The sequence below is a fragment of the Abramis brama genome, assembly GCF_963993115.1.
Source record: "Abramis brama genome assembly, chromosome: 14".
NCBI lineage: Eukaryota > Metazoa > Chordata > Actinopteri > Cypriniformes > Leuciscidae > Abramis > Abramis brama.
In genome coordinates, this window is record NC_139976.1 from 19,801,724 (window position 1) to 19,825,375 (window position 23,652).

The window sequence follows — 23,652 nt, forward strand, 5'->3', positions numbered from 1 at the left end:
AGTCTGGTACATACTTCAAAATGTATTCAGTTACATAGTTTAATTCAAGTTTTGCTTATCTGATTCATGGTTAAATATACCAATTTTCAGGTCTCAGTCTGACTATAATAATAATAAAAAAAAAAAAAAAAATGCTGTTAATTTTCAAACAATTACATTTATGCATTTGGCAGATACTTTTATCTAACGCAACTGCAATCAAGGTATACAACGAAACCAGTTGATAACTGGACCGTTTTTTCTCTTCTATTGAGTTCATTTTAATCTGAACTTGTGCAAAGCTTTTTATCAGATAACTTAAAATAATATTTTTTTCAGACCCAAATCAAAATTCTATTTTATTTTATTGTTATTATTATTATTTGTGTCACATCTCAGTTATTCTGTTGGTTAAACACAGGGCCCTCGATTCATTGAAATTATTTTAACACTTAAGAATATCATAGAAGATACTTGACATTTAGTGCAGTTGCCACACAAGCTTATAAACACAACCAAATCTAGGACATGCATGTCACCTCCCAGCCTCTGGTTGTTTTGGTCATTATACCTGCATTCATTGAAAGCTGTTTAACTTTTGTAGTATATCATGAAAGATGCCTGACATTTAGTTCAGTTGCTGGCATGTGAAGCAGAAGAGGTATGAGCTTAGGAACTAAGAATAGATATGATCTACAGAGAGGAACGGTTCCCAGCTCTCCCTGTGCAAATACTTACCCAGCAAGCCAATCAGAGATACACGTATGCATGGGATTTCAAGTGCTGAGTAAAATTGGGCTCAGTGTCCTCAACTGGGCTTTTAAGCCTGAGCTTGACCCTTGAAGTCATAAGGGGAGTGGAAAATTCTGGAGTTCTTCCAAAAGGTCATATTCTACCCAGTGTTGATAATATGTTCAGTGTCATACTGAAGATAAGAATGTTCAAGTTTACGGATTAGGAAAAGCTCAAGATTCAACCAATTGCTGTACTTAATGTGCCCTTTTTTTTGTTAAATGTATCATTTCCTCTGGATTTTAGTAGTAACTGTTATGAACCACACAATAGACCTTCACAGATGCGCCATCTTTGATTTTTAACGGGAATGAAAGCGAGGCTGTGAGGGCTAGAGTACATCTCTTCAGTGGGTTGTACTGTTATTTATTGTGTTTTTGGATTGTTCTGCTTACAAAACACTGCAAAAATATCTTTCCAAGAAATCTCAGTAGACAAAAAACTCTAGACAACATGAGCTGTGGAAAATTATACAGCTTCTTACAGTGGATACCACTGAAAATATGGTAAGTCTATCCCTCACAGCCTCGCTTTCATACCTGTCATGGTGCTGCTCTGGATAAGGTTTATAGCAGCCTTTTCTATGTTCCACCCGTTTCACTTGAAACGGGTCTTGCAACAGAAGGGGCTTCAGCTTGCTCTCAAAAAAGAGCCCCTCCCTCTGCCATCATGCCACACACACACCAGGGTCGCAAATTACTGGAGTAAAAATGTCACCAAAATTAATAAAAATGTCCCCAAAATTCAAGATATGGGACAAAATAGTTAGGCAATACCACACGAGCAAGAATGCTGTTTTCCCGAATGTCAGAATTATTTCAAATGTGATATAATTATTATTATTTTATTTTTTTACAACATTTTAATTGCAAATTGGACTTGGAAATTTGTCTAATTTTGCTCTATTTCACCAATGACAAGAATGTGTGGAATTGTGGTTAATATGTGTGTCAGGGTTCTGCCCTGACAGTCTTGTCTGTTCAATGTTTCTTTGTTTGTCTTGTGCCTGAGCACATGGCTTTGTCTTTGTTTGTGTTGACCATTTGCTCCTCTTGTACTGCCTCCTTGTTTCCCTTTACCACACCCCCTTGTTTAGTCCTTGTCTGGTCCTTGTTTCACTAATTGTGCTCACCTGATCCTCATGTGCTCTGATCCCTTTATATTGTGCTCCTTTCACTTATGTCTTTGCTGGTTTGTTAGTGTGATCTGGTGTGATCTTTTTTTAGACAGTGTTCCCTGCCAGTTCTATAATTTTACATTTTTATTTTTCTGAGTTTGCTGTAGTCTAGTTCCAGTCTTTTATTCTTGTTTTCTCAAGCCTTATTTTTGCTTTCTATTTTGCTTTGTTTTTTTCTCTGTTTGTAGTTCCAGTTATTTCTTCCTAGTATTTTCCTTTTTGTTAATCATTGTTTTATTATTTTATATCTGCAGTTAAATTCTATATCTACTATTAAATTAGCTTATTTCTTTTCCTTTCTCTAGTTGCTGTGCTGCTGTTGTTGTCTTGTCTTGTTGTTTGTTCATGTCCTCCATCCTGATCCACCCTGGCTGCTGCTCCCTAGACCAGGCAGTAAGACTGATACAGCTTCAGTTGCAGCTCAAAGTTTCCAGCCTCTGGTTCCTCAAACTACTGCCTGATTTCCAGTGTTGTCATTATCTGGTGCTACTCCATCTCCTCAGTTCTCCTGCCTACCTTTGCCCGGGTCGGATCTCATCTGTCTTCCCTTTCTCCTGTTGACTGCCCTGTCCTACTGTTTGGATCATCCTCACTCCTAACCATCACTATTGTGCCTTGTCTTGTCAATAAAATTCAGTATCTTGGTCATTCTGCATCTGAGTCCTCTTTCTCCATAAGACTGCTGTGACAAAGCCTGACAATGTGTTTATAAATAGACTATTAAGAGTGAAATCTGAGATAACATTGTAAACAGCGGAGATAATAAATTAATTGCAGTTTCATTGAATACACTTTCCTCAAAAAGTGGCAGGTGGGAGCGGAGCATGCGAAGCGGAAGCTTCTCACAATGCTGGCAATCAGCCCCCTCGAAGGCTGATACCGCATGCTCCACTCCCAAACACATCACACAAAGCTTGTGTGTATCCCTACCCGTTAAATAGCGCGGGAAGGGAGAAGCACACGGCTTGTATAATTGTTTCGCCATAGTGTTTGTAACGTGACAGACAACAGTAAATATAACAGATAGTATAGACACAGATCGCTTGCTGAGGCAACAGAAGCTAATGCCGGTTGCACCGGATGCGCTTTTATCTCTTCCTGGTCATGACGTCACCCGCCCGTGACGTTCATTCTTTCCATTGGACTAGTTGATATAGATGCTTCAGATGCAATCACGCTGGGGGTGTTCCCAAAGCGTCATTGACGCATCACGAGTTCCCTCGAAAGGGAACTAAACTGCATCCACTGTTCCCCTAACGCTGGGTTCTTTGGGAAACTGAACAAGGTTATATTTCCCTCATAACCAAAAACACACTTCTTTGGTGACATTGTTGTGTATTTGGCACAGAAATACTCCGTCATATGTCCAACTCATTATTATTATTATTATTTTAACTTTGGTCATGTTAAGCACGAGAATCCAACTCTTTAACAGTGTAAATAAGTCAGAATGCATGAAATAGCATTAGACATCCCCTTTAAAAACTGCTAGATCTGCTTATTTTTCGACCCTCTTAGAAGAAGAAAAATACAACCCTAGGTATTTATTTGATAAAGTGGCTAAAATTAACAAGAAATAAAGCTTCAACCCCAGACATTTCCAAACAGCACAGGAGTAATGACTTTATGATCTTCTTTACTTGCAAGATTGATCATATTATATAGAGAGAAAATTATAACCATGCAACCGTCTACTACAGTATCGCATCAGACCGTGCATTGTATTGTCCCTGAGGAAAAAACATCCATTCATTCATTTCATTACTATAGGAGAGAAAGAATTGTCTAAACTTGTTAAATCATCTAAATCAACAACATGTGTGTTGACTACGACTAAGCTACTGAAAGAGATGCTTCCAGAGGTCATAGATCCTCTTCTTAATTCATCTTTGTCATTAGGATATGTACCGAAAACTTTTAATCTGGCTATTATTAAACCGCTTATTAAAAAATACAACTTGATCCTACAGAATTAGTCAATTACAGGCTGATCTTGAATCTACCTTTTCTGTCAAAGATACTATAAAAGGCTAGCCTGGATGCCAGCCGAACTTAGCCCCGCCCACAAAATTTTTAGGTCGGGAAGTTCGGTCTGGACTTGATCCGTTGAGGAGCTATTATGCCTGAACAAAAGCTGTTCGGACCAATCAAATTGTCAGGGCGGGCTTTATACGATGATGGACAGATGATCAACGGTAACGTAATCATCCATGTCACCAAAGAGCGCTTGGGTTGAATTCGTTTACAACAAAGATGACTGCCGCTGGAGAATTGAGATTTCACAAGTTCACACTTACAAATAAGTCAGATAGAATAAATGCATATTTGGCATGCTGTCCGAGGAGAGGGCTCCGGGCTTGGTATTCGGCCCGAAACCAAAGTAGGCTACTCCCCCCGTATTCCAGGCTGTGTGGAAGAACAAGCTGAGAGTGAGTGGAAGGATGCTGAAAACTGTCAAGGAATGTTAGGTGAGTTGACAGAGTGAATAAATATATGCTTCCTCTCATGCTCATAGGGTAGACCAGGGTTCCTCAAACTCGGTCCTGGAGGGCCGCTGTCCTGCAGAGTTTAGCTCCAACACTGATCAAACACACCTGAGCAAGCTAATCAATGTCTTCAGGATCACTAGAAACTCACAGCTAGGTGTGTTTGATCAGGGTTGGAGCTAAACTGTGTAGGACAGTGGCCTTCCAGGACCGAGTTTGAGGAACCCTGGGGTAGACGGTAATTGTTTGATGACAAGTTGATTGGATTGATTATTTGAACGTGCTCCTCCCGAACTTTGTTTATAAAACATCATGTGTAGATTGATTCCGCCATCGCGTCTGTTATAGAAGATATCGACAGCGCATTAATTTTAAAAGAGGAACAGAGAACCGTGATCAAGGCATTTGTCGATCGGAAACATGAATGAAAAACATACGTCACTGACTCCGTTGCTCTGATTGGTTGTAGGTCTATCCAATTGAGTGCAGAGGCATATTCTTTCCTGGTTCGGTTGAAACACGCCCCATAATCACAGCCCAATGGAGCAGTATCAGACGCATAGGCAAGGGGGTAATCTTTCAGAAAAAACTGAAGCTTCCCCGGGGGCCGCCATTGATTAGCAGACCATCACCTGCTGTTAGCATTCCATTGACTCCCATTCATTTGGCGTCACAAGCTCAGTTTGAGTCTGCGCAGTACGGTCAGCCATCAGGAAGTGAGTGCTTCTAATTGACTTCACTTTTCTCTGTTGAATCCAATGGGGTCGCTGTGTCCATTTCTTTTACTGTCTATGCTCATAGGCCGTTTCTCAATACCAAGTACGCAGTGGGCAAAGACTTGCATTCTTGGTAGTTTGGACTTGCCAAGTTCGACTCAGGAGAACGAACTCCCGAGGACGGAAGGACTCAAGTCTGGTAATTCTGCAAATGGAACAGCAGTGTTCTTGATAGTGTCACTCAGCTTGCTCTGGCTGGTTATGTATATTTAGGCAACAATAAAACAAAATATGTTATAGAACACCACTGCCTCTTTTCATTTTCATTTAAAAAATCTTAAACATATTAATAGCCAAACAAATGTGGTTCAGTTCAGGCAACGAGTAGCTACAATGATTATCTTCACACGAACTATAAAACACAACCCTGCCTTTTTTTGTTTTCATTTAAAAAAATATGAAACATTATAATATTGATCATTAAAACTGACATTTAACAAAAAGAGACAGGGTTGTGCAATTTCATTTTATTATACATGTAGCCTACACAGAGTGAAGAGAATGTACATAAATATTTTAAATATATAAAATAAAATGACAAAACCCTTTTTGTTAAATGTCAGTTTTAATGATCAATAATAGCCATTATAAAAAAATAAGTAGCCTAAAAGGTATAAGAAGCTATACAATAAGAAATAAAGCAAACGATTCAGTAAAACATAAGTCACCTCTCTAGTAGGCTACAACGTTAAAGTTAAATAGCCTAAATATATAAAGTTATGAAACTTCACTTTGCCCTCAGACAAAAGATTTGCAAGGGAACAAATTATAGATTAAAGAGACCAAAGATCACCTGTTAGATAAACACAAGAACGAATTATATCTCGAGACTAGACTATATAGGCTACAAGTTATAGACTATAGACTAGAGACATCAGAGCCAGCGGCAAACGTCAGAAGGACTGTTCAGAAGGACGGAAGGGCTGTTCCAGGCGGGGTATATGAGCACTGAGCGCCCGGTGATCACCTGGATCTCACAACTCCGAAAATGTTGGATACAATTTTAAAATAGGCGCTATCTTTATAAATAAACCACATATTTGAGCTTTAATCAATTACATTCTCGACTGAAAAATTCTTAAAACTATTTCGTGACACAATAACAGCAGTATTTTTAAATTATATTTAATTTATCATATTATATTTATAAAGTATTTTAGTCATATCAATCAAGTTCAGTATGGGGTACCTCAAGGCTCAGTACTAGGGTAATGTTGCTTTTCACTCTGTACATGCTCCCCTTGGGAGATATCATTAGGAAGCATTGCATTAGCTTTCACTGTTATGCTGATGATACTCAGCTCTATATTTCTTCGTGCCTCAACGAAACTTACCAATTCACAAAATTGACGTGATGCATACAGTAGCTGATATAAAATATTGGATGACTAATAATTTTCTACTACTTAATTCTGAAAAAACAGAGATTCTAATTATTGGACCAAAAACCACTGCACATAATAACCTAGAATACTGTGTAACACTTGATGGATGATCAACACTGCATTGGCTCCCTATTAAACATTGTATACATTTTAAAATCTTACTAATTACTTACAAAGCATTAAATGCGATTTAGCTATAGTCCTTCGCGTCTAAAACACATCTCTTTAACCTGGCATACACATAACACATCATCAATTTCTATAATTCAAATCATGTAAAATGATTGTTAGACTGCATAAATTAGGTCAGCCGGAACCGGGAACACTTCCCATAACACCTGATTTACTCTTTAAGTAAATGAATAAGAAGAATGGCATCTACGCTAATATTAGTCTCTCTGTTTATCTAGAGGTTTACCATAGTCAGCCGGACCCAGGCCGTATCCAGATCAGATGAAGGACCTGTGCCTAGACATGACCACAACGCAGCCCTGAAGTGTCAGCAGAGACCGTGTCAACTAGACTTGACTAGATTCACATTTTTGAAGTTTACATGGAGATGATAACTGTATACTGTTACTGTATAACAGTGAAAACATGGATAGCTGGAATATTCAGTCAATGGTGGGGAAAAGTAGAATTGGAGTAAATTCCTACCAGTGGACTAGCCTATTCAGATACGCATAATTAGAAACATATCTGTTTTATATCAATATTCTAATCAATATTTTCAAACAACGTACGTTTCATAAGACTGTATATGAAAAACTATGTAATCATAAGGGTTAACACAACTACAAGCCAAGCTATACTTTGAATACTTGATTATAATTTTATAATCTTATATATCTTGATCAAAATATTGAGTACAAGTACAGGCCAAATATACTTAGACTTTTCTCTCAGTATAAGTCAAGTGTAATTTTAAGTATATTTCTGAGAAGTACATAAAGTATATTTTTAAGATTAAGTATATAAAATGTAGACTGAAAATATACTTTTTTTTATTTTTAGTTTAAAAGAAGTATACTAATAGAACACTTGAATAAACTTCTTTTTCGTTAAGCTGGACATTGACTTTATTCTAGAGCTGCTGTACAGCCAAAACAATCTTTGTTGCATTAATTTCCTATTATCACTGTAAAGCTGCTTTGAAACAATCTGTATTATAAAAAACGCTAAAGAAATTAAGGTGACAAAGTAGCCAAACGGCCACACATTATGTATTACTATTGACTTGAATTTATTATCATTTTTATGCAATCTCTCAGTGAAGAAATATACTTGTTTACTTGAAATTACTTGTGGTAGACAAGCAGTAAAATGAAAGCTGGAATTTTAATCAGCCACTTGTTTGCCAGTGTGTCATGTTTAATCAGAGAGCCACAATGCTGTCGGTTTAACAGGCATAGCCTACTTCCGAAAAATCTCTACATTAAGTTCTAAGACCTGTTACAGATAAGAGACTGTGAGAGAGGTTGACATTTAGTTGGTTGAACTCCAGGCACCTATTATTAGCACATGCTAATACCTTAGCATTCATTATTTGAATCATTATTCTACATACAGTATAGATCAAATATGTGTGTTAATAAAGAGGCTTAGATAAATAGGTGCTAATGGTGGTGTTTTACTGTTAAATCAACAGACTGATCTGTAGTCTTTTGCAAAATTGTCAGGTACCCACGAGAATATATCAGGGTAGCAACATATCAGAATGATAGGATGAGAATGACAGGACTAGTTGATGTAATGTGGAGGGCTTGTTGTCATTAATCAGGTCTGTACTTCGGTAATCAACCCATATAATTAGCTTAAAGCACTGTCAATCATCTGATTAATACTTTTCATTGAAAAGTCATTGCAAACAATATGAAGGCTGCAGTGAATTATGTTGAATTAGGACTCTATTGTGTTGAAGAAACAATTTGTGACTTTACACAATTGTGATCCCTATAGTAAAGTTAATTTAGTTAGCAGCTGCTTTTATCCAAAGCGACTTACAACAGACTTATTACGAGGATAATCTTACAGCAAACTTATTATGAGGATGATCTCCCCTTATCAGCCTGTGTGAAGTAATTGTTTTAAGGGCACATGGCAACAACTCATAGGTCAATCCTTATGTTAATCAAACCAGCAACCTTCTGGCTTTTAGCCCTGAGCTTTAACCTCTACACCGCAATACCCTATAAAAATGCTAATATTCTATACCACTTATTTGTATACAATATAAAGTAACTATTGTTCCATCTTGTGGCAGAAGTTTAATGATTCTGGATCATGAGATTCAGCAACTCTGGTTTAATGGCTGTAGTCTGGTTTGCTGTGATGCTTCTAATGGAAGAAGCCTGTAATAGAGCACAGTGCCAGCTCTTTACTGAAAGGGCCCTTTTACACAGAATGCCTCCCCATAGTGTTCTTTTTCTTGTACCACACGATTTAAATTACTGCATCACCTACACTGAACACAATACCATGATTGTGAAATAATGCTTTGCTGCTCGTTTGTAATTTGGTTCAAACATGTTGTAGAATAGTAAGCCCATAGGGTTATGAGCTCACTAGACACCTTTTTTCTCTCTCTCCTTTTTGAGGCAAACAGCTATTTATTCCTCACATTCAGGATTAATAGACCCTAAAATGTCAAAACATGCAGATACAAACCAAAACATAACATTTACAGTCATTAAACCAGAGCCCTGGAAGTTAATATTTGTATATTCTGAGTCGTCTTATATTTCACTCTGATAGTGAAGTGATGGTATTAATCTGAAGAAGTGGAAGTAAAACATGCCATATTTACAAAAAAAAAAGCAGAAGTTCATTCATCATAGAAACATTAGGTTTTATTTCTAATAGGAACACAGAGTATAGTACAACATTCTTTCAAACAAACATCTTTCTTTGCAGTAGAAAAATATGTAGGCATACACTGTGGCTTGTGTAGGCCCCTTTTTACATTCAACCTACATGATCCCTCTCCGCAATTACAGCAGCTTACTGTTCATCACAGTCCACCATCACCTTTGTTCAAGGCGTCAACCTAAACCGATATTTCTATTTCAGTGAAAGGGGGGACATAATCATGAAAAAGGCAACAATCTCATTCAATATTATCGTTCTCCTTAGCCACTCTTCCTCACATACTACGACCTCCTTAAAGTTACATCCAAAAGTCCCTCATCTTCTATCCTCCAAATAACACTGGAGAGTTTCCACACACCACGGGTCATAAATCACAATGCAGCATGCACAAAAACCATAGCAGCAAAAATGTTGTAGGAAAGAAGTGTAAAATACATTAAGAGTGGAGCTTTAAAAAAGTAGATCAGACGTAGGAAAAATCGAAAGTGCAACAGCAGGGATTTAGCACTTAATGGGTATCATTATCTCTCATGGACTCCCTTATAATGCATCATGCTTAGTGCATTCACTAAAAAGTGACCGATAAACTGGTACTATCAAATGAGATACAAAAACTTCAATATGAAGCAATCTCATATTGTACCAGATTATTCCACTTCCATAATTTGAGAATAACATGTTTTATGCAGTGCTGCTCTTGAAAGGACAGTTCACCCAAAATTGAAAATTCTGTCATCATTTACTCCTAAACCTTTAAACCTTTACAACTTTTTTCCTTCAGTGGAACACTAAGGAAGATATTTTGAAGAACTGTTTTTGTCCATACAATGACAAAGAGAGTCAGTGGGGTCCAAAACAATATTCTACCCCATTTACTTTCTTTATATATCATTATATTTTATCTTCTTTTGTGCTAGAATAGAGAAATGCATACAGGTTTGGAATGAAATGAAGTTGAGTAAATGACAGAACTTCCATCATTTTAAGGATGACTTAAATTACATATTTATGTCCAGTTCCCAAAAATTCAGTGATTTCAGATGGGTAACAACAAAATTATTACCCTTCAAGGTAACAATATAGTGTTTTGAAGAATCTATTTCAGAGTAAGTGCTAATTGTTCACTTTATAGAAGGACATTTGTAAAGATATCCGAAATGATGCCATTGTATTACAGTTAATCACAGAACAACACAAAGGAAGGCATCTATGTTATGAAAATTGTTGGTTTACCTCATGTCAGATCTACAGAATAGCGTACATAGTGTGCTACAAAATTAGAAAAATAACATAAACCAACATTTTTCATTCTGAGTAACTGCCATATGGTTAACATGGTTAGTCTCAAATTTGCATAATTTCAGAGCCCAAACATCTAATTTTAAACTAAACGTGTATCTTAAAAACATACACCAACAATGAAATAATTTGGACAAACATGGCCAAAAAGAGTTTTCTTTTGAGGGTGTCATTGCTAATTTCTTTCTACTCTACTCGACTTTTCAGAAGTCAATTTTGAAACGAACACAGCGCTCCATTTGCATTTGCCCTTGTTACAAGATTTACTTCAAATTCATCAGAGGGTCTTGAACTGTCACCAGTAGGGGGTGGTGTTCTCAATATGACCCCAGCTCTGCCACTCAGGGAAGAATCCACTAGATGTTCTCGGGCTCCCGAACTGATCAAACTCCATCTCTGGCCGTTTGCCTTGATTCTTAAAATCTGTTGTCGTCGTTTGGGTGACATTAGCCTGGCTGGGGTCGTTCTCTGTATGTACCAGCTTGTAATTTTCCCCATCGTTATTGTCCCAGTATGTCGTATCATGCGTTTTGTAGGATATGCAGAACTCCATCTGCTCATGTGGGGCCACAGAACTTGGAAGGTCGATGGAAAATGAGAAGGTGTCAACATCCTCGCATCCGTAAACATTATTCATGTACGTACAAGGAATGTCAGCATAGCTTTTCCATGAATCAAATGTTATTCGCACATGGACAACCTTCTCAAAGCTTACATTGATCACTTTGACCGTGCCGGTGAGTGATCTCTCTTGAATTATAGAGTTTTCCAAGCATACCAGGTTCTTCTTTAGACTGTTTCGGAAGTCCAAATAGTCTGCGGCAGGCTGAGGAAAGTCCAAAATAAAATTCTTCTCCTTCTCCTCAGCCTTTAGGCCCACAATGGCATCCTCCAGGTCTGATAATTCAAACTGCAGGTCTAACATGGGGTCTTCCTCGAATTCCTTAAACACATGAACTGCTGTCAGAGACATGCCTTTGGAGTCAGCAAAAACCACTTTCTTTTTAGCTTTGGTCTCGGGACTCTTCCATCCTAGGTTGGCAGTGTTCACGTCGGTCTTGGAGCTGATGCAGGATCGCAGAGGTTTGTACTGGTTGACTAAGTACCTGGACTTGCAGTCCTCATATGAACTGAGGAAACTGCGAAGAGGCGGTGAGTGTGCCAGACAGATTCTCATTGCCACATCCACAGGCATAATTGGACTTGGCATTGGCCTGGGGTTCAGTATCTGCAGAACCCTGTCATGAAGACAATGGTGAAAAACATTACAGTGACCAATTAAGCAGGAGATGTGACAGTCACATAAAGACTTGCCCAGAATTTAGAGATTGAGTTAACAAAACCACTATTGTGCAGCTAGATTAAGATATTTTTTTAAAAAAAAATTAGCCATAGCTGTTGATTTAAGCTTTTCAAATTATAAAATATTTATTTTTAATATATGAAAAAATACCAGATGTAGAGTTAAGAATTGGGATAAATCCAAAAGCAACAAAGTATAAAATATACAAAACTAAAATATCGATTCCAGTTTTCACTAAAAGTCACTAGTACCTTGTTAGACACTAGTGTGCATTTCAATTGTTACTAGGTAAATTTTTTGTCTGATATTTTACCTATACGTATGCAATCTGGCTAGTCATTATTTCAAATAAGAAATATTACTGGTTACATGTGGGATAGACAGTGATTTGTACTTATAACGTAGGCAATCTGGCTAGTCATTACTTCAAATAAGAAATATTACTGGTTACATTTGGGATAGACAGTGTCTTATAAATAAGTACTACTATCTAACAAGTACTAGTAAAACTATAACAGAGACTAGAAACTAGAATATGTACTAGAAAGTAGAATAAGTACCCATACTTAAACAACATATGCAATACTAGTCTAGACATGAATAGAAGTGAAATGTATGAAACTCCATTAGAATTCACTGGTAAAATTAGTTTAAAAAAAATAAAAATAAAAATAGAATAGAATAGAATAGTTACCTTGTGACTATAGGGTAGTAACTATTAGTAAATGAAATATGAAGTATAATGACAAATAGATTAGCAGGCTAGTAGTCACTTTTGGAACAAATAGCCTACTAGTATCTGATGAATTTACAAATATCTATAGATACTAGAGGAATTGAAAAAGACCGTTAACAATTATCACCAGCTATTACAATTTTTCCAGCAATTAAAAAAATACTAGCAACATAAACATATACTAGTAAGAACAGTTTAACATTGGCAATGTCCAAGTAATAATTTAATTAAGTAAAAAATTATATTTTAAATTGAATCTAAATCATAAGTGATATTCAGAGGTAATCTTTTCCAGCGATCAGTGAGAAGTGATAAACCCCCTTGCTGCACTATGACGCACTATGTATTCTTACCTGGTGCAATTCATTGAAACCCGTGGTTTGTTTCCCAAACGACAGACGTTTGTTCTTCTATAGTTTGAACAAGTACAGGTTTTTCCTACGTGCTTTTAAACTTCATTTAAAAACGTGACGACCACCATAACTAAAAACCCGCTGACGAACAGTCGCTTACTGCGGCACCGGCACGCCCCCTTCGCGGTCCAGCTGTACTGCAAAAGTCAAGCGAGCGTTCAGCTGGTACATCAAGCCTCTGAGCGCATTGGTTCACGGTAACCCATCCTGAGAGCCAATGGGAGAGCACGAGAGCGAAGTGCTCCAGCAATCAGCGCTCAGGAAAAAAATCAGCCATGGCGCGCGTGCAAGGCACTGGCAGATCAGCCCAGCGGTGAGAGCTGCGATAGAGGCGGGAGAAGAGCGTCACCTAAATTTAGATAGCCTGTAGATCCGATGATGCGCGGTTTGTGGATCAGAGTAATTTCCTTTGCTTTATTATTTTGCATAGATGAGTGTCACTGTAGGATTATAAATATTATAAATATATTTTGAAGTGCTACGGACTTCACACATTTAGATATAAGGTGGTTGTTAGTTTGTCACATTTTTGCAAGTCTACTAGGCTTGCTTAGCCTACTTTGGCACAACAAGGAAACTGCTGCTTGTAGTTGTGGCACAGTCGGTAATTCATATGCTCGTAACATAATGGCTCATGGAGATGCAGGCTTGAATCTGGCCTGTCATTTCCCTTCCCCTTAGCTTGTCAAGTTTACACTTTTATAATCTACATGCAAATAGGTAGAAACCCACTTTTTAAATTAGGTAGAAATCTTCATGAATGGAAAAATGTCAGGGAAATGGGGGGAAAATTCAGAATTTTCCAATTGTGTTAGAAATTTCTCTTTGTGAGTGTAATCACTTTGAAATATATATATATATTTTAGAAACATTACCCCATAATCATGAATGTCTGTAAAACATGGAAAATCATTGGTCAAAATGAGTGGGAACCCTGTTCATAAAAGCGAGATCAAAGTATTGGTGTTAAAGATTATTCACAGAGCATTCATACCAATCTGTCATTTGTGGGTGTTAAACATTTATGAAGCTGTCATGCTCTATTGCTGTCACAGTGGATGGTCAATATACTGTAGGCCTATGTTGCAATGACAGCAGTCTATTGAGTAATGTGACCTACATTAGCCAGATCCATATCGCAACAGTTTACGAAGTGTATAATGCATTATTATCACAAGATGACTATTATTTATGATAAGAATGAACAAAATACAGAGTACAGTATTTCATGATGTTGATAAGTTAACTCACTAGTGTAGCCAGAAAACCGTCTCTGGATGTGCAGAAGAATAACTGGGTGTGCCACATTTAGTCAGATTAATGTGCAAAATAACCCCGACCCGGCGTATCACTAACTTTACAGAATAGACTGGGCTGATGTGTAAAACTATACTCAGGCTCTCCACATAACCATAATACTAGGCCCATATAAAATATAACTCAGGGATCAACATTAAGTCTTTTCATGTGCTTGTCCTTCAAACAAGTAAATCGGTCATTCACTTGTCCAAGTAAAAAAATTGCTTGTCCAGAAAAAAAATAGGATTTGTTTTTTGTGTGTTGTAAAAATAATTTATTCTGAAGCAATATTCTCATCAGTGTTCAGTCAGTTTTTACATATTTAAATCTGCATATTTATGATATTTTAACCTTTATAAAGAGCATTTTTCCCTAATCCTTTCATTTTAAATTCTTTAATTTGATCAATAAATTCAACTGGAATAATAAGACTCTATATGGCTGTTACCAATCAAATTAATTAATTTACACTGAAAAATTACAACTGCATTAAATAATGTTATGAGATTGTTTTAAATATTTTTATAATATACAAATATTAAATATTGGAAAGAATGATAGCCTACTTTTAAACACGAAACTAAACCACCAGTAGAGGGCGGCAGGTGACCGTCTTAATGAGTGAGTTATTGAGTCATTTATTCAAATGATTCGTTCAAACAGCTGAATCGTTCAGGAATGAGGCAGTTGTTTAATGTGTCATTGAATCTTTGACTCTTAAAACTTTGAAATCTTTTCACATAATGCGGTTATGTGTTCCGGTGAGATGCGCTGTGGTTCTGCTGTGATCTTTGTTTGAAACTATTTTCGCTGCACAAATAGAACAAAAACAGTCAATATTGTGTCTAAAATGTATGTGACTTGATATTAATTACTTGTTTATTGAACTGTCATATCATGAAATCAGTGTCACATTTTCAATCGTGATGGTATTCAGGACTCGTGTTCATTAAGTTTCTTTGTGTGAACTGCGCTCAATTGTTTCCATTTCTCCTCTGCGCTTGCCTCAATAGCACAACAGTCGGCGGCTGTTTGCGGATTGGTTGGCAGTCCGAATGTCGGCAGATATTTTTTTAACGATAATAATTTAAAAATTAAATTACATTTTACATTTACAAATATTGTAAGTAAACAACAATAGTCCGAGTTTAGATTTAAAAAAAAAAAAAAATTATTAAGACTTGCAGAAAATAATTATGCATCTATTTTTAGGTGTGGCACCGGTACACCCTGGCAGGCTGGCACACCCCCGTGGCTACACCTATGACTTGGGCAATAAACACTTATAAAACTTATAATATTAAACAAGTAAAATAAAAGCTAAAAGCTAGCTCTCTCTCTCTCTCTCTCACACACACACACACACACACACACGTTGGGTTTCCATGTTTTATGGGGACATTCCATATACATAATGATGTTTATATTATAAAAACTGTATATTCTATCTGCTAACCTTAACCTATTTTTGAAGGCAATTTATATAAGAATTATTGCTTGGTCAATATTTTATTATAGTTAATGCTTTGGATAAGTGCATGAGCCAGAAAAAGACAACTCATAATTATATAAAGTTTTTCAAAATCCATTGAAATGAAAGACACATAATCAACAAATATATTATTAATAATAATAATAAAACGTTTTTGAGTCCACTGCAAGTATATTCATTCAAAAAACTGATATCTGGACGAAATATAGGCTAATATTTTTTTTTTTTACCTTTTAAGAAGTTCCTCTACTCCTTTTGATACGTCTGAGACAGTTTTGCCAATACTTTAGTCTCTATCTCAAGAGTGGAAACTTCAAGCAACTATTGGCCCATTAAGCACACTTGCAAAACAGGAAGCGCACAGACAGCCTTCACAATCAATATTTAGCTACAGCTATCAGCATAATGCTGAAATACACTAATCAAATCACATTCTCTTTACACTGTTAATGATGATGGTCAGTATTAATTTACCTCACATAAACAGGACTATAACTATGTTTGGGGCTTTATTTAACATTTTGAGTATTGGGTTGACTTTCAGGCTTACTGTTTTCACAGCGATTGGTGTTGGTTATAGATGATTTCCTGAGGTAGGTTGAACAATGCAGGGAGTGTGCTTGATATCAGCAGTCATGCAAACATGTATTCAGCCAAAGAGAGTCCAAAACAAGACAGAGCTTGCAAGGATTTAGTCATTTAGTCATTTCAGTCTGTCATTTTTTTTTTCTTTCTTAATTTTTTTTTTTTTTTTTTTTTACGTAGTCACTTCCTCAGTGACCTGAGGTAGACCAACTGAAGTGTGGGTAGTTTTGCATAGTGTGGCAATATTTACAGAGCTATAGCAAGAATAGCAGTATTTAGAGAAGCAAACAGTGTAATCGAATCAGAATGTGTAAGAGTCCATTAGACTCCTATGAGCCCAAAATATTACAAATAAATTCTAAATGGTATTTTAAGTGTTTATAAATGTTTTCAAATGATCTTTTTAATTCAGTTACAACAATAGCTCTTGAATTGACAGAAGATACTTTTGTATCTTTGAAAAATTGCAACTTCAAAAGTAAACAAAAAGCATTTAAAATGATCAATTTTGTCTCATTATCATCTGCCTGTCTTGCTTTGAGGTTTACTTATAACTAACAAGTTCTCTAAAGCCTGTCACTACCATCTGCTGCTCGATGGCTGTATTAGCAGTCACTGAACTATAGAGCAGGGTTCCTCAAACTCGGTCCTGGAGGGCCGCTGTCCTGCACAGTTTAGCTCCAACCCTGATCAAACACACCTAGCTGTGAGTTTCTAGTGATCCTGAAGACATTGATTAGCTTGCTCAGGTGTGTTTGATCAGTCTCCACGCTCCCTGGCAAGGCCTCCACGCTCCCTGCTGCACGCTGTGAAAGAAAACAAGATGACCAGCTTCGAATTTATTAACGCAAGTACCAATGCACGATCAGAGACATTATCTTTTACTGATGAACAAGGTGCTAACATTATTGTGTCACACTCTCTATTCAAAGACACGTTTATGCCTCCAGTGCCTAATATACTGTCCCTGACTAGAGAATTGGAAGACTTGAAAAAATCAGAGTCCAGATTTCTTTGGCATTCCATAACTTTATCTGAATATTGGAAAGCCAAGCGTATCCCCCGCGGTTTACGCATGAACAAAATCCCGTAATTTGGTCTGGATGACCAATCCTTCATGCAAAAATGGGAACACATTCTAAATAAATGTTCCCTTGACCTTATGCTCTTGATAATTGAGAAGACCAAGTCTGAACAAGACAAAATAAAAACTGAAGTGAAACGGGTAGAAGATGAAATGAAGAGCAAAGTTAATGCGGAAAAGTTTGCTGAGGCTGCTGAAAAAATCTCTTCTACTCTATCCGGCTTTGTGAAGGACTTACAGACCTATAAGATAAGGAAATATGAACGGGACACTAAAGACTATGCAGACGGGACAGTATACGATTGGCAAGGAAGCAGAAGGAAGTTTCCTAGGAACAACCGCCCACCCATGCCTAAAACAAATAGGTACACGCCTCTTTCTACAGCGAGTGAGAGAGACTCCTCTGAAGACCTGAGCGACGTCGAAGGCGGTGCCTTACCATATCCCAACTCCACTTCTTTTTTGGATCGAGGTTACAAACGCGAAAGACAAAGACGAGGCGGGGCTCAAGGGGGAAGAAGAAGAGAAGCCCCGCCACCCACGCGCTGGTCCCCGCGGAACCTCCAGAGGAGTCTGTAATCAATATTTCAGACATTGACCTCACGGATACAGAGAAAGCAGTGCTTCGCAGAGGACTCTCCTTTGCCCCGTCGAATCATAGTGACTCTTTCTCTCTTAAAGTGGACTCATTCAAATTCTTTAGACAGCTTCATCTTAAACATTTCTTTTCTAGGTCCAATGTCTTATCCAACGGTCATACTGTATGCAGAAACTATAATTCTAATACTAGAGAGACCCCCAGAGAAATGACCCCCTTTAAAAAGAAATCAAGGTTTTTGCCTTCTTCTAATTTAAATCCCACCATTGTCACTTTTAGTCAGCTAGTTGAGCAAGACATGGCTAAAATAAGTAGGCCCTTTCCTCCTAAAAATAAAAATATGGAAAAAAAGTGAACTGGATGCGCTACGCTCTTTGGAATCTAGACATGACATTATTATTCGTCCAGCTGACAAGGGGGGCGCTGTTTTGGTTATGGGCTTAAAGAACTATGATTGTGGTATATTTAAATTATTAAATGATGAAAAACATTATCAGCCCCTCCTTCACAATCCTACCTCCAGCACAAAAAAATATGATTAATGAATTTATTGATACATCTCATAAAAAAGGCTGGATTACCAATAAAGAAAAGGCTTTTCTGCTTATTGACCATCCTTGATGTCCAGTATTCTATGGTCTACCCAAAATTCACAAACGACTTGATGATCCTCCTTTGCGCCCTATTGTATCTAGCATAGGAAGCCTAACCGAGCCTCTCTCACAATTTGTTGATTTCTTTTTAAGACAATATGTTCAGTTTACCATCATACCTTGGGGATACAACTGATGTTTTAAATTTGATTGATAATTGGAAGTGTGAAAGCAATGATGTCCTTGTATCGTTGGATGTACAAAGTCTCTATACATGCATACCCCACCATATAGGCCTACAAGCCATATTGTATTACCTTACCAAACGCCCCACTGATGTTTTGCCTCCATCAGAATTTCTTGTTAATCTTGTCGAGATCATTCTATCTAACAACTTTTTCAAATACTATGATAAATTCTATTTACAACTTCAGGGGACTGCAATGGGGTTTGCAATGGGGTTTGCACCCTCATATGCTTGTTTGGTGATGGGTCTATGGGAAGAAAAATATATACAGAATACTGAAAATAACCCGTCCCATTCTAAAATATCACTTTGGCGCAGATATATAGACGATATTCTACTAATATGGAAGGGCACACCTAGTGAGTTAAATAATTTTTTGACTTATGTAAATTCTACTACAGATTATTTGTCTTTTACTATGGAGTTTAATAAGCAGTCCATTGATTTCTTAGACCTTACCATTTCTAAGGACGCAAATAATATCTTACAATCTACTATCTACCGTAAACCTCTTAGCAGGAATACCCTGTTAAGAGCAGACAGTAATCACTCGCCTCATCTGATTCGCAATATGCCAGTGGGCCAGTTCCTACGAGTCAGAAGAAATTGTAGTACCACAAGTGAATTTATGTCAAAAGCAGCCCACCCAGCGCATCTTTTTGATCAAAGAGGTTATGATAAATCTGATATTTCTAAAGCATGGGATAGGGCTTTTAATACAGACCGTGCCTCATTGTTAAAGAAAAAACCTAAGCCTCACACGACATCTAAAGTATTTTTTTTCAACTAGCTACACTCCAGCAGCAGGAAGAATAAAGAACATCATTCGTAAACATTGGCACGTTCTTAACAGTGACCCGACACTTAAAGACATCTGCGCTGAGCCGCCCAGGTTCATTTTCAGACGCGCCCGCAACATTCGTGACTGATTGGTTCACTCAGATATGATTATCCCACCTTCTACTACTTGGCTTCCCAGCCCACCTCTGGGTTTCTATAAATGTGGCAACTGTGCGTAATGCTCCAATTCGACCAATGCGAAAGATTTTTCACATCCCCGTACTGGTAAGAAATATTCTATTTCTTCATTTATCAACTGTAACAGTACTCACGTAGTATACCTTCTAAAGTGTCCCTGTGGACTGGTGTACATAGGTCAAACAAAACGTCAACTTAAACTAAGGATAGCTGAAGACAAAACAGCAATTCGTACCCAGAACTTAACATATGCCATGGCGAGGCACTATAAGCAGGCCAATCATGGTTCCCCTGCATCTTTGAAGTTTTGGGGAATCGAGAAAATCATACCTCCACCCAGAGGTGGTGATATTATCAATAAACTTTCCTATGCAGGGAAGCGTTTTGGATACATACACTTAACACTCGAGAACCTTTAGGTCTAAATGAAGAATTGAGTTTAACATGCTTTCTCTAAACACTTAAGCATATTAAAATACAGTATTTAAGATGAATATACTTTATATTACTTTTTTTTATTTTTTTATTTTGTTATTACTTTTTTTGATCTGTATGTGGGTACTTGCCCTTTAATGATTGATTTATGAGTGTGACACCTTGGTTTAGAGGGGTGTATTTTTGGGTGGCCAACGCCCCCTTAATCACACCTGTTGATGATCCTTATTAATGGCTTCATTGCTCATTCTCTCCAAGGACTCTGATGAAGATGTAACTTTACATCAAAACGTTAGTCATTCATTGTTATGCACCTTAAATAAATATTTTAATTAGTAGACATCTGTGCTGCACCGGCGATTCCTTTTGTCTGGTGTGTTTGATCAGTGTTGGAGCTAAACTCTGCAGGACAGCGGCCCTCCAGGACCGAGTTTGAGGAACCCTGCTATAGAGGATATATCAAGACCAGAGAGAAGAGCACACACGCGCACACACACAATAATGTGGACAAAGAAAGGACACCCTTTATAATTTTATGGTTTTACGTATCAGAACATAATAAAAATCTTCTGTTCATTAGCAGGTCTTCAAATTAGGTAAATACAACCTCAGATGAACAACAACAAATTACATATTACACCATGTCATTATTTAACAAAAATAAAAGCATGGGTGACAAACTAAGTACACCCTATGATTCAATAACTTGTAGAGCCACTTTTAACAGCAATAAGTTGAAGGAATCCTTTTCTGTGTGAAAGTAACAGGAGGAATTTTGGCCTGCTCTTCTTTACAACTTTGCTTCAGTTCATTGAGTTTTGCTGGCATTTGTTTATGCACAGCTCTTTGAAAGTCCCGCTACAGCATTTTAATCGCATTGGGGTCTGGACTTTGACTGGGCCAGTGTAACACCCACAGTGTTATTTTCCTTTTCAGCCATTCTGTTGTAGATTTGCTGGTGTGCTTGAGATAATTGTCCTATTGCATGACAATTTCAGACAGATGGCCTCACATTCGACTCTAGAATACTTTGGCATACAAAGGAGTTCATGGTCAACTCATTGACTGCAAGGTGCACAGGTCTTGTGGCTGCAAAACAAGCCAAAAATAATCAACCCTCCATTAGCGTGATAGACAGTTGATATGAGGTGTTTGTGCTAATATGCTGCGTTTAGTTTTAGCCTAACTTGATGTGCATTATGGCCAAACATCTCCACGTTGGTCTTGTCTGTCCAAAGGAACAGGGAACACTTCCTATAACACATGATGTACTCGTTACATTATAAGAAGGATGGCATCTATGCTAATGTTACAGTAGTCTTTCTGTTTATTCCGAGGTTTACTGTAGTCAGCCGGATCTGGGCCGTATCCAGATCAGATGGTGGAACTGCGCTTAGACACGACCACAACGCATGATGTAGTCAGCTGGATCCAGGTTGTATCCAGATCAGATGGTGGACATGCGCCTAGACACGACCACAACGCATGATGTAATCAGCTGGTTCCGGACCGTATCCAGATCAGATGGAGGACCTGCACCTAGACACGACCACAATGCATCCCTGAAGTGTCAGCAGAGGTTGTCAACTAGACTGTCCCCTGTGATGGCCTCATCAAAACGACAGACATTGGCACTGATCCTCAACAAACCCATCTCCATACCGGCATGATGACTCTGATCTTCAACCAGATAGAACTGGATAAATATTCTGAATGTTCCAATCCAATCTGACTTCTGACCTATAATGCTGCCTTAATAATAGTCATACACTGTTCGTTCGTTGGCCAGAGGACAACTGTTTTTTTTTTTTTTTTCTCCATTCTGTCACCTGATGGAGTTTTATTTCCTTACTACTGTCGCTGTCAATGGCTGTCATGTCGATACGTTGTCGCTTTTGGCTTGTTAGTTGGGGACACTTAATATTCAACAATATTTTTGATCTGCCTGCACTGACACCATTATATGAGAACTAAACTGAGCTGTACGATCACATCACTGTTTTCTCCAGAGCGGCTACAGTATATATAAATGAACTAAACGAATAAAGTTTACAACAAAAATGTACCATCAATGAACTTAAGTTGAACTATGACGCTATTTTCTTCTAGATCTGCTGTACAGCAGAAACAAACTTTGTTGCATTATTTTCCTGTTATCACTGTAAAGCTGCTTTAAAAACAATTTGTATTAAAAGCACTTTATAAATAAAGGTGACTTGACATTGTTCCAGAAGTCCTGAGGTTTGTTCAGATGCAACTTTGCTAACCTACGCTGTGCTGCCATGTTCTTTTTAGAGAGTAAAAGCTTTTTCCTGGCAACCCTTCCAAAGAAGCCATACCTGTCTGTAACATAGGGATCCACTGGAGGCAAGTTTGTAGAACCCAAGAGCAGTTTATTCAAAGATCAAAAACAAAACAAAATACAAATTACAATCTACAAAACAAAGACTTGACTTGACTTGACTTGGCTTGGCTTGGCTTGGCACACAAGACTCACCAACAGCAGCTACTCAAACAAACAAAATACAAAACAAAGACACATGGCAAACGTGGGCTTAAATACACAGACTAAAGACAAGACAAGGGACACATGTGAACAATGATACAATACACCAATGACAACCATGACACATCAGACAAGGAAACACATGGTGGGAACACATGACTAACAGGGAATCACATGACAAGGACATGAAACATGACTGACATGAACCAAAACGTTACACTGTCCTGTTTTTTTTTTTTTCTAATTGTACTGCCATGAACTGAGGCCTGTAGAGTCTGAAGTGTAGTTTTTGGGTGTTGTGCGATTTCTCTGAGCACTGCAGTTTGACCTTTGGGTAAATTTGCTGGGACATCCACTCCTGAGAAGATTGGCAACTGTCTTGAATGTTTTCCACTTGTGAATAATCTTCCTTACTGTAGAACAATGGACTTCAAATTGTAGGAAAATGGCTGTACAACCCTGCAGATTGATGGCAGCCATAATTGCTTCTCTAAGATCATTGCTGATGTCTTTCCTCCTTGGAAATAATATATATTATTTAATAGATATTTTAATAATATAATTAAATATTATTTAATAATTTTTTTTTATGTTGTTCTCTCTGATAAAAAAATTCAAAAA

The 23,652-nt window shown here is 37.5% G+C and overlaps 1 protein-coding gene across 2 annotated transcripts; it reads right to left on the reverse strand.

Annotated features, from left to right (window-relative positions):
- Positions 1-9,422: 9,422 nt before the first annotated feature.
- ppp1r3cb (protein phosphatase 1, regulatory subunit 3Cb) lies at positions 9,423-16,334 on the reverse strand. 2 transcript variants are annotated; one of them, XM_084134850.1, is made up of 2 exons: positions 16,236-16,334; positions 9,423-12,000 (listed from the first exon to the last, which is right to left on the reverse strand). In XM_084134850.1, the coding sequence occupies exon 2, from the start codon at positions 11,970-11,972 to the stop codon at positions 11,058-11,060; it is 915 nt and encodes a 304-aa protein (XP_083990976.1). In that variant the 5' UTR covers positions 11,973-12,000; positions 16,236-16,334; the 3' UTR covers positions 9,423-11,057. The 2 variants fall into 2 exon arrangements, with proteins under 2 accessions (XP_083990976.1, XP_083990975.1); XM_084134849.1 differs by lacking the exon at positions 16,236-16,334 and adding an exon at positions 13,155-13,393.
- Between the last annotated feature and the right edge of the window lie 7,318 nt (positions 16,335-23,652).